The sequence below is a fragment of the Stegostoma tigrinum genome, chromosome 41 (genome assembly GCF_030684315.1).
Source record: "Stegostoma tigrinum isolate sSteTig4 chromosome 41, sSteTig4.hap1, whole genome shotgun sequence".
NCBI lineage: Eukaryota > Metazoa > Chordata > Chondrichthyes > Orectolobiformes > Stegostomatidae > Stegostoma > Stegostoma tigrinum.
This window is the reverse complement of record NC_081394.1, coordinates 11,924,835-11,937,386: the sequence shown is the minus strand read 5'-3', so window position 1 is coordinate 11,937,386 and position 12,552 is coordinate 11,924,835. Positions and strand designations below refer to the sequence as shown.

The following is a 12,552-nucleotide window of genomic DNA, read 5'->3' as shown; positions in this document are numbered from 1 at the left end:
AAATGTCTGCTTATTGATTTCATTTTCTGTTAACTATGTAATGTTTGCACGTAATTGTGCATCTACTATTAATGTAAATATTAATGTAAAGTTAAAGTGGACTGCAAAATTATGCATCGTGCCAGTTTGTTCATTAATCCACTCCTGTAAAACCCAAACAAACTTCATCTTGTCTGTGTGTGCTTGTGTGTGTGTGTGTGTGTGTGTGTGTGTGTGTGTGTGTGTGTGTGTGTGTGTGTGTGTGTATGTGTGTGTGTGTGTGTGTGAGAGAGAGAGTGTGTATCAAGCAGGATGTGCTTTAAAAGCGTTATGTGAAATGATGTATTTACTGACTGTAATTGATGCTGACTAATTTTGTCCCTGGAGGAATTACTGTTGTTTTGATGAACGTTGCCCTTCAATATATAACCAATAGTCATTCGAAATTCTGCCCCCAAAGTTACGATGATTAAATGGGGTTGAGTGAGAGGCAATTTTGATTTCAATGGGTCAGCAATGGTGCAGAGACTGAAGATTGATTGGGATATTATAACCATGATTCAGCCACGAAAAACAATAGATTGGACTGCAACACAAGTCAATCAGGATCTTAAGAAACCTAAATGGCATGTTGCAACAATGAACAGGACTCTCAGCTCGGCACTTTCTCATCTTTCAACAGGATACAATGAATTGCCTTTAAAAAGTCGAATCAAATATATGCTTCGGGTAATTCAAGCAGTTTACTACCCCATCCTGGCTATTGTTGGTCTTGCCGGTGAGTTTCTGCGTCCACCTACATAGATTCTAACCCATTCTTACGTATTTTTCTGTACTTGTCATTTCACAATGAAAAGTCACAACATTTGTCTTTGTTCTTCGAAAAATGAAAAAATCAAATATCTCTCCAAATGTTGAACTGTAAAGAAACAGTTGATGACTTTGAATGAGCTTTGGCACTGAAATGATATGCCAAATTCTCTTGCTGATCAATCCACTGCCACCAGCACTTTTTTTTTCTCATTTCCAGCTTAGGTCCAGCGCATCTGCTGCATAAACAGAAGTTATGCCACAGTCAGAATCTATCTTCCATAGAGTTGAAATGTCTAATATGAAGGGCATGTATTTGAGCCAGGAAGGGGGAGTTCAACGCAGATATGGAGCAAGTTTTTTTTTTCACACAGAGAGCAATAGGAGTCGGTAACGCGCTGCCAATGGCATGGGGCATTTAACGGAATTTTACATGAGCGCATAAATACGCAGGTAATTGAGGGATATGGACGAATGACAGGCAGAAAGGATGAGTTTAGTTTGGTGTCATGTGCAATACAACATCTTGGGCCAAAGGGTCAGTGCGTGTGTTGTATAGTTTTGTGCTCTCTGCTCTATGATTGTTGCATCCTGACGAGCTTTTTTTGCACAGCCTTGTGCACCCTTCCACTTAGATGACTTCACAAAATTCCATTCATCAAAACATTTAATTTCCGTACCCACATTACTCAAATAACATTATATTAATGTTCAAATTTTGATACACAAAGTTACTTTGACACTTGTCTGAAGCTAACACAATGCTACTGTTTACATTGACGTGATTTTTGTGATTCACGTTCATGCACACGACACTTTTGGCGCCATTGATCTCAAAACAGTAATTCTGTTTCTCTATCTGCAGAAGTTGCCACACTGGTTTTGTTTCTCCAGAGATGTATGTCTTGTTTTTTTGTCTCAGATCCCCAGCAGTTGTAGTTCTTTGTTTTACTGACACATGGCCAGATTAGATAAAGTGTTGTGCAGTTAGTCAAGGAAGAGAGACTGAAATCTGGTAAAGACGGAGGACATGCACCCTGGCTCTTCACTGTACAGCTGGCTTTCCAATTATATTCTCACATGTTTGTTTAAGCCAGAATCAGTGTGGGAGGCGATTCCCACGCAGAAAGGAGATCTTCACTGAGTAACTTCATCACATTTAATGCTGGATGACATTTTGTCACTGGTTGAGGGCTGAAATGTAATTGTCTGTTAAAGTTAAAATTTATTTTTACCTTACATGCGTCACAATCTTTTTCTCCCAGGTAAGAGTTGTCCTTCTATGTCTACTATATTAACCTTTGACGCTTCCAGTGGTGATGGACGTCATCTATACCATATGTGGGAAACACACTGAGCTTTTCCCAACAGGGAGAAGTCGGATGAGAAGCCCCTTCATTTTGGAACTTCATGCCACAGAATGCCATAGATGCAATGTGGGGTAGCGAGAGTTCGTGTATATGTTAAAGGCTGAGGTAGAAATGTTAGTTATCAGTGAAGGTATGTATGAAAAGGACAGAAAAATTAGACATGAGGAATATGGGATCAACTGTCATCCTGCTGAAAGATGGAGCAGTACCAGGTATCCAAGAAGCTAGTCCTATTCTAATGTCCTATTGTTGTATGGTGTTTACGGATTTTTGATAGTATTACAGGAATTCTGCTGAAATGATAACAGCAGTGTTAATAGATAAAGTTGCATTCAGTCAGAATATAATAATCCCAATTGCTCGTGTTCAGTCAGTGCACCGTCTCGCTCTTGAGAAGCGATAGAGTGAGACATCATGCTAGAAACAGGCTAAATTATGAATAGACATGCCAAAAGTAATTACTAATAGCAGGAGAAACGGGTTTTTTTTTGTGAGTATGAACGGCAAAAAACATCTGCGGATTATGTCACTTACTTCCAGTACATGCCAGAATTTGATGATTTGCTGAACATTTCTTCTTTGCACTTGCATCTGAAGATAATGGCAGGTTATATAAAAATTTTGTTTCTCTATAAAGTGATATCTTTGTTATCCAAACTCTGAAACTTCTATCAGAATATTTGCTTTTCAGATAATGGATTCTGAATCGTCTGGGATCGCTGGGACGCTGTTTCTCTCTCTGCTGTCTGAATTGTTGTGTATCTCCAGAAATGTATGCCATTTTTTTGTTTCAGATCTCCAGTATTCCCAGTTTCTTTGTTGTTGTTTTTTTTTTCTGACACATGGGTGCAAGAGTTTAAAGTGCTGCTCAGTTAACAATGGAACAGTGGGTGTGCGAACAAACATTTTACAGGCAAGTACACTTTTCTCCACTGTTCAGCTTTTTTTTCATTCGATGGGCAGTCCGTTGGCACAGTGGTTAGCACTGCTACTTTACAACCTCAAGGACGCCAGTTCGATTCCAGGCCTGAGGTAGCTGCCTTTGTGGAGTTAGTGCATTCTCCCTGTATCGTCCTGCATTCCTCCCACAGTGCAGGTTATGGTGGGTTGGCCATGCGAGATTGCTCTAGTGGTCAGGGATGTGCAGATGAGGTGCGTTACAGGCAATGTATCTGGGTGAGATGCACTTAGATTCAGTGTGGACTTGGTGGGCTTCAGGGACTGTTTCCACTCAGTCTGTACTCTATTAAAATTGGCGTAGCTTTAAGAACACAGGAGCAGAAGGAGAACACATTTTCATGGGGCGATTTTCTTGCAGATAATACAAGAGGAGACCTCACCACTGTTCCGTGACTGCAATGTAATTGGCTGCTAAAGTTAACATTTATTTTACTTTATATGCATCACATTTTCATTTCTTTCCAAGACAAAAACTATCCATTACTTTCTCGTGTACTGTGTTTTAATTTATCTCATGGTGTTGGAAGCCAGCTATGCCAAAGGCAGAAAGTATCCTGAGTTATTCCAGGACAGGGAGAAGAATTATGATAGGTCGCTTGATACTGGAACACATTGCCACAGACAACCGTGGATGTTATACGGAGTGGAGGGAGACCATATGTATAATGAAGACTGAACTAAATCTATAGGGGGATCCAGGATTACTGGAAAGAACAGGAAAGTGGAGAAGAGGAGCAGGCAATCAGCTTATCACCTGACTGACTGGAGAGTGGGCTCGAGGACCTCAACAAACCAGTATTGTTTTTATTTCTTACAAGTTGACGATCTCACATGAGTTTTGTCAGTATTTCAGGAATCCCAATTATGTGGCAGCAGTAGCATTCTCAGTTTGAATACTATTGAATCAGAACACAACTGTCCGAATGGGTGGTATTACGTGAGTGCAAAATCTCCCCGATGAGCAGAAATTAGACTTAAAAAGCACTGTTAAAATGGGATAAATTGTGAACAATAGACCACAAAATAATCATTGGTAGCAGTGGAACATTTTTACGTTTGAGAATAATGTAAGAAATCTGTGGCTAATTTAAGTTAATTCAAATTCATACTGGAAATTGGCTAATATACTTACATTTTTCGTTTGTTAGTGTGCTAGTTGAAGATAGAAGGCAATACTTGAGAATCATTTACTAGTTCCTTTTGACATGCTAACTCTAAAACTCTGAACAATATGTTTCAGACAACAGATTTGGCCTTTGACTGTTCTTCAGTTTCGTAATTCCTGCTACGCTTTCCAATCAATTCAGCTTGTAAACTATTGTTTGCCAATTTTCTTTGGGCACAGATTACATTTTTCCACAATGCAATTGTGCAGCTCTATACTGCTGCCACTGCTACTGTAATATTCAGTTTTATCCTTTATTCCTCCTTGTGCAAACACCAATCGTTGCACTCTTTACACATTCTCAATCTCAGATATCAATTCATCATGTGAACGGGTAGGTATTGGAATGGGGTGGACAAAGTTAGAAGTTAGAGCACACCAGGTTACACTCCATCGCGTTTATTTGAAATAACAAGCTTTTTGAGAGCTTCTCCTTTATTGCGTGAAGTTCATATACTTCAGCATACAGGGATGCAATCTCATTAGAGAGGAAGGGCTGGTGATGCTTTTACATGAGTATCATCACGTCTCAGATTGAGAAAGAGGTTGAGAAGGAGAGTCATTCAATGTATCTGCAGACAATGAACCAATGCCATTGGCTTTAACATGGCAATAGAGACAAACTATCCACATGACTGAAGTAAGTAAATAGCATATTAGATGCGATTTTATGTTAATTACTCAAACTAGGTTAACCGTAATTGTTAAGCTGAATCCTTCATGTTGAGCCTATGCTTCTAGCTTAAATAACAAATGCAACATAATGGAAAACATCACATTGTCGCACAATGAAACAAACATTCACTACTGGTGGGAAGCTGCTATTGTCACCGCTCAAAGTGTTTTTTTTCATATTCAGTGATAAGAAGTAGGTATTTGGCGTATTTGAAGACAACAGTAGCACTGCAGAAGTTGAGACAAAATTCTGAATATTCACCATCTCATCCTACTGTTGACGTTGCGATCTTGTTTTAGACTACGTGATGTTATTCCTCTTGTTTAAACTAGCATCATTTATCGATGAGATTGTCTCAGTTTGAGAGCCAGACCAGGTAAGAATGGCAGTTTTCTTCCCTAAAGGGCATTCCCAAGGCAGTTTGGTTTCTTTTGGCAATCATTTCACAGTCATCGTTTGACTCTTGATTCTACATTTGTATTGAGTTAAAATTCCTCTATCTGCTGTGACAGGATTCGAATCCAGGCTCTGAAAACATTCCCCGGGTCTTTGCATTCATCGTTCAGTGAGAGTACCATGATTCGTCTGCCTTAGACTTTGTGTCATCTTCCATGCAAATCTGACTGAGTAAAACATTTCATATTCCTATTCAAAAATAGTAAAACTGAGATGACCGTTTAATAATGTGTGCACTCAAACTTTAAAGCTCCTGAACGTTACATTCATTCTGAGATCAACAGATTGTACATGTAAGGAATTGGATGTTTTTTAGATTCCACATTTGAGTCTGATATTTGTTAAGCAGTGATTGCTGAAAGAAAAAAGTGTTATTGCAGACGACAGATTTCTATACAATGCAATTCAGTTATTTTTGTTAGTCACTTTAAGTCTATTCCCGCATTCATCAGGCACACATTCATGAGAAAAAGTATATCTATAATTTCCCTATGGCCTTGAACATATCAGCTTCACAATCAAATTTGCCGCTCGATGTGTATTTTGTCAGGAATGTAATCAATACTTCTCCAATCTATTCACTTATTTTAGACACCACAAGGCCAAATGTTTTCCCATAGATCTGTTATTCGATCTATAAGGCACCGAGCTCCTTCAGTGCTGCTATCTTCAGCATCACACACTGTCTGGGCCAAAATGGTTGATTGATGTTTTGTTTTCTTTTCTTTTTCCCGGAGATTAAGCACAGCGTACGTTCCATGTGACTATGAATTACACTGAATACCCCATAAGCTTTGAGAAGTAATTGGCAGAACTGTCTTGTCAGGATGTAGGTGTGTGAGGCAGATGGGCCTGTTCAATGTGTTCCACTGCATTTACACTAAATCTGTACCAAAATAATTTTGTGGCTTCAACCAGTGCAGTCGTCAAAACTAAAAAAAAAACAAAAATTGTTATCTCTCCATTGCTAACACATCTGAACTCCAACTGTATAACATGACAGATTCTCCGAAAACGTACGAGCTAAAATCTTCTTTTGCATATTTTTAAAGTTAGGTTGTGAGACACGGCATTGCCTGGAAGCCTGAAAAGCACCTCTCCGTAAAGGATTAGTCAGAATGACGGCCCAGTAGAATGCCAAGTTTCAATTCATATCAAACGCCTGGTTGCGACAATACACTTTCCAACCTAGTCTATTGCTTGATAAAACAGGTGGTCTTGTTAGCATTGTAAGTTGTCTAGGAATCCGTTGAAATAGCTTTTTCAACCGTCATTAACTAATTTAGGACGTTACAACATTCACACACTCGTGGAATGGTAGCGTGCCAATGCCCGGGCTGTAAATTTTAATTCCCACCAGCTCCAGAGGTTTTCAATGAGATTCCTGAGTAAAATAGCTTATGTTTATTTTAAAATTACTTAATTTAGGAAGATTATTGTTGTGGAGTGTTGAATGTTTCCACCGATGAGTCCGGTCTTTGGAGTCCCATGCTCTTACCACACCTGTTCCCGAGATGGGTCATAAATTTAGCTGGACGTTTTGATGCGACACCATGCAAATAGAATATTCTTAACTCCCCCTTCCGAAAAGTGAATTACTCTTGTTAATGGTTTGTGCTACTTCTTCTGCACCAACAGAGCTGTGTTTTAGTTGACAGTTTTATAACATATTGATTAGAATGTACCTCAACATCTGTACTAAGGACTGTTGTGGTTCGATCTTGAGCTCTGATTCAAGGGTAAGACTCACCTGTCACAGACACATTTTCATCAGTGACAATCATCATTTATTACTTCAAGCCTCAAGTTCATTTGATCCAATGGGTGATTAAACTCTACCTGAGTGAAACGTATTTCGGATGAGATGAAAGAACAGGTGGGAATTCAAAGTAAATGAGAAAAAAAAAGTTTCACGTAATATAAATGTAACTGACAAAGTAAGTGGTCAGTTCTATTTATTTCAATTCCTCAGTGTATTAATTTTAAAGAAGGTTACTGTTTGCATTATTTGTAAGGTTGTATTTTAATGTGCCATGTTGACCGACTAATTTGCAGGTAACTGCATTGTTTCAATCTCGTGAAAGGGAATAAAAACAAAGCCTCATAGAGAAGGACCTGGCTGCCTCAGTTTTCCTGGATAACTGTTTGTATAGGACACATCATCACTTCCAGCAACTAAGTACCAGATGTTGTTTGTTGAAATGTTGTTTCAGTGTGCCTTTTTACACCCGTGGGTTGAAAACTATGTGAATAGTACATCGAGATCCGTGATCACTCTGCAGCTTGACATTCTGTAGGGATTTGGTGATCATGAGAAAGTTGAATCAGAACAATTTGGAAATACATAATCGGCCGGGTGCATCCAACTTTTCAAGCATTGTCAATATCCAGACGTAAACATTTGCAATTAATCAAGGGAGTACAACCAGAAGGGGGTCACTTGTTGAACGTTGTGTTATTGATAATTACGAGAATTTGTTTCATTGTTCATTTCATTCTGATTTTCATATAATCCAATTCTGTGCTGAATATAAAATATGAGAGATACTTAAGTTTATTCTCACACACAACATGTCCAAAAGGTCAAAATTCTGGGTACTCTGAAAACCTGAAACAAAAACTTGTACTGTCTGTACATCATGCAATTTCCATAGAAAGGGAAATCCGATTTATTCGTCCTTCATGTAGATCATCCTCTGGCGGAACTGGAAGTAACATTGATCTTACCGTTTCTAAAAGCATGGAGTAAAATGACAGATAAGAGAATCCCACTGAAATGTCTGCTTAAATATTTTGTGCAATACACTTTGTAATGTAATACACTTGATTTCTAACCTATCACAGTCTGTCATGTCTGTTGTTTCAGGAATGGAAATTTCAATCCATCTTTTGATGAATTCATATACTTAATGAAAACGTCCTTGGGGCTACTTCTGAACAACTAGATTTTGGAATGCAGGGTCTTAGTTCTTTGAAATGTGGTTCACCAGTAGACAGGATAGTGAAGACAACATTAGATTCGCTTGCCTCCATTGGCCAGTGCATGGAGAATAGAATTTGGGATGCAATTTTGCTGCTCCATAGGACATTAGGAAGGCCAATTTTTGAACACTGCCATTCTATTCTCCCTGCTACAGGAAAGATATTATGAACCGTGAAAGCGTTCAGAAATGATATAAACGATCTTGCTAGCGTTGGATAGTTTGAGCTCTACGGAGAGGTGGAATATCCTGAGGCAAGTTTCCCTGTGGTGTTGGATGCTGAACGGTGACTTCATAGAAGTTTCGGAAAATGTGCGAGGCATGTGTAGGGTGACTAGCCAATATCATTTTACCAGGTTATGTGACTCCAAAACTGAAGGGCATAGTCACACAGAGGTTGTTGCGTGGTGGGAAGGAATTGCAAGAAGAAGTGATGGAGGCTGGTGTAATTGCAATAATTTGAAACGCATCTGAATTTGAATATGAATAAGAAGGGTTCAGACGGATGTGGGCAAAATGCTGGAAATGGCATGAGATGCATATCGGATATCTGATTGGCATTAGCAAGTTTGAATCAAAGGATCTGCTTCCATGCTGTACAGCTGTACGACTCTATGACACCACAAAATACACGTCAGTCATAATGGGAATTTTAATTGCATGCTGCGATCTAATGTTCACTCATATTCTCTTTTCTACAGTTAACATTGTAACAATTGTCATCCTGTCTCGTGGAAAGTGTGGTCTCTCCGGATGTATTACTCATTACCTGGTGGCCATGTCAGTGGCAGATTTTCTCGTTGTTATCCTGGATCTGATGTTGAGACATATTCCAACTGTTTTTAAGAAACAGTTTATTTTCATTAAATCTGTCCCTTTGTGCAATGTCCATGCTGTCCTGCTATACACAGCTGTTGATTGCTCTGTCTGGTTCACTGTTGCTTTCACCTTTGATCGTTTTGTCGTACTTTGCTGCAGAAAGCTGAAAAGCATATACTGCACTGAAAGAACAGCGTCTGTAGTTCTCGTATCAATGGCTGTTTTGAGTGGTTTAAAGAATATTTTCTGGTATTTTATGTTTACACCTTTGTACCGCCTTCATAAAGAACCCTGGTTTTGTTATGTATCAGCAGGTGTTCGGTTCTCTTTAGTATGGGGCTCCATCGAGTTTGTTCATTACATTGTTACTCCAATTATCCCGTTTGTCCTCATCCTACTGCTGAACGCATTGACAGCAAAACACATTTTGTTGAAATCCAATGTCCGCAAGAGACTTCGCAATCAGAGCAATTTAAGGAATGTCAGAGACGCTGAGATGGAGAATAGAAGAAGATCCATAACATTACTCTTCTTAATCTCTGCTAATTTTATCCTATTGTGGTCAACATTGTTGGTTTCTACGTTATGGCAGCGAATAAGGTTATTGGGGTACACTGTATGGCTTCATCGATTTTGGCGAGATATTGGCTTCATGCTGCAGCTTCTGAGCTGTTGCACAAATACTTGTATTTATGTTGTGACACAGAAACTGTTCAGAAAGCATTTGAAGAACGTTCTACTGTACTTATTTACTTTAAAATTCCAAGCCAACCGATGATGTAACTATTCAAAATTGAGTATATTGAGAATTTTTTGATTTTACTTCGCATTTCGCATATAGGTAACTCAAAATTTGTTTTCGTTAAAAAGTCAGGAAATTTTCACCAACGTAGTTGTGCAGTGGGGTTTAAGGCCTGATCCTCATTGCCATTGAAGTAATAAAGTAATGCTCAATCACCTTGGGATAGGAATGAGGAAATGTCGCACATGGCTATCAAGGGGAGTAACAACTTAGCCTGTGCAAAGTAAGTTAGGAAACAAAGCTGGCACTGGCCATCTTGTTGTGGTCTCTGGACATAATTGTTCTCTAAGGTATTTGATGGGTGAATATCCTGAGACTCTATGCACACATGGGAAGATTTCTGTGATCTTTTGCCCATTATACAGGTAAGAGAATTGTAATCTATTGATCAAGATGAGTATAAGTAGAACTAGAGCTTCTGTCACTCAGAATGATCGACTGTTGGGGGTAGGATAAATTCCTTCTGTACTTGGAGAATTCTGAGATGGCCTGGTCAAACTTTCTTTCACCATTGCATTTGGTTCGTGCTTAATTAATGATTGGAAGGCCAGGTTCACATGACCAATGGCAGATTACGAATTATATCTTTCCATTTCATTTGTTTTTGAGAATTTGCGGAATTCTTTATTCCTCATGATATTGTAGGTGATGCACGGTTCAATCCCCTTGGTGCATGGGTATAAATGGTGACAATTCTCGAGCCAAAGGACAATGCAGTTGTCAGTCAGTCGATGCCATTTCCCGTCACACTCAAGCAATCAGGCTCAAAATGGAAAGGATCATCAGAAACCTCGCCAGCTAACAATCACCATATTAGACAGGATAACTGCAAGTGGAGCAAAACAGAAGAAGCACACAACCTTCTGCATCTAAGACATTGGAATTTAAGCAACATCTTATCACCACAATATGGAAAGATGTTTAATCCCTGATAATGTTTAACAACCCCATCGCCTGGTTAGCCTTCCTCAACAGGAGAGACAGTAAAAGCAGACAGTTTAAAAGGTTCAAGCGATGGTGAAATAAACATGCAGAAAGTTTGCAGGGTATGCTCGTTTTGGCACCTTGAAAACCATGCAGAAACATTCCATATGATTCAAAATCTGGTAGGAATTCGGGATGAAAAACAGAAGTGACTAAAACTGCAAGATATTGGCGCATGCTGCTCACAAACATCAGATTGAGTAAAACTGAGAATTGAAGAGTGACAGAAGAATATGTTTCACACGGGGTATGGTATAAAATTCAGTCAATAAATAAAGTTTTGGCATGCTGAAATGTCAAGCAATCTGTTTCTTAATCACTTTTCAAGTGAAACAGGTCTTTGACGCAACAAAAGGCAAAAGAACTTGAAAGAGGGTCCTATTTTATTTTCTTCTGTAAATTTCAATATCAAGGTTTGATGGGGACAATCACTGCTGTTTTGTAATGCCTTATGCAATACATAGTTTTGATACTGCAACTGGCAAATGAGCTGAGTGCAGTTACAAATGTTGATTCCACCCAAAACTCACTTTGAGCAAAATCAGCACGAGTTGTCTTTCCTGCTCTTTCTTGTCTGATTCTCTCGACTCAGATGCTATCCAGTTATCTTGTTTTTCAAACCAGGCACAGGGTACAAAATGTAATCCCCATTTTCCAATGGCAGCAACGATCCAGATGAAACACAATTCTGGGGTATCGAACTCAGTGTCACTCCTGTTCACTTCGTCATGAAGAATGAGAGGACATTTACTTACTAAAACTGCTTTATAGTTCAGGTGGATAGCATTTCTGCAGCTGAGCCGGCCAGCCTGAGAGATTAAAATGTACAATGAAGAGGGTCACACAACTTGTCGACTCATTGACTGCGTCAGATGGCAGAAATTAATTCAATTGATATTGAGGAAAAGCTGAACCCGTATATGAGTTGTGGGCCAGATAATTGCTTCTTCATGGTTGACGGAGTGTTGTGGGCCAAGCAATTATCAACCTTTCAGACAAACTTCCTTCTCAGTTCCTTGTCTTCTGGCTTTCTCATTTCAAACCGCCTGTTCAGGATTGGCTAAAATTGATGATGATCTTCGATAGCTGCATCACGTGGAGTCAGGCCAGAAGACATTCCTATACACGGAGAAGCTGGCACAATAAGACTGTTTGTTTTCTGTACTTTTTGGTTATTACATTGTATGAAAGGGAGAGTTTTGATGCAAGTTATTGGTGTTCACTCAGCACTGGATTGTGAATGGGTTCAGGAGTGAAACTGAGCCTCCAAATGGGACATCATTCGAGGGGTCCAGAAGGGAAAAAATTGCATTGAGGTTATTGTTTTCTTTTCACTTGTTTTTTTTTTCTCTTACTTAATAAACATGCACATTTAAACAAATTACTGTTTTCAAGTCTTTTATTAGCAACATTTAATCGAATGCAAAAGTACGACATGTCTACACTTTGTGATCCAAGACACTATCTCAGTGGTGCTCTCCCTCTTACTAACTATTTAAAACTGGTGTTAGAGTGCAATTGGCTGTAGTACACACGCTATCCATTAATCT

The 12,552-nt window shown here is 39.1% G+C and overlaps 1 protein-coding gene across 2 annotated transcripts; it reads left to right on the top strand.

Moving 5' to 3' along the window:
- Positions 1 to 452: 452 nt before the first annotated feature.
- Positions 453 to 12,313, top strand: LOC125448561 (probable G-protein coupled receptor 139). 2 transcript variants are annotated; one of them, XM_059641332.1, is made up of 2 exons: positions 453 to 757; positions 9,531 to 12,313. In XM_059641332.1, exons 1-2 carry the CDS (start codon positions 496 to 498, stop codon positions 9,992 to 9,994), a joined length of 726 nt encoding a protein of 241 aa, XP_059497315.1. In that variant the 5' UTR covers positions 453 to 495; the 3' UTR covers positions 9,995 to 12,313. The 2 variants fall into 2 exon arrangements, with proteins under 2 accessions (XP_059497315.1, XP_048379903.1); XM_048523946.2 differs by having other exon boundaries at positions 9,099 to 12,313.
- The last annotated feature ends 239 nt before the right edge of the window (positions 12,314 to 12,552 follow it).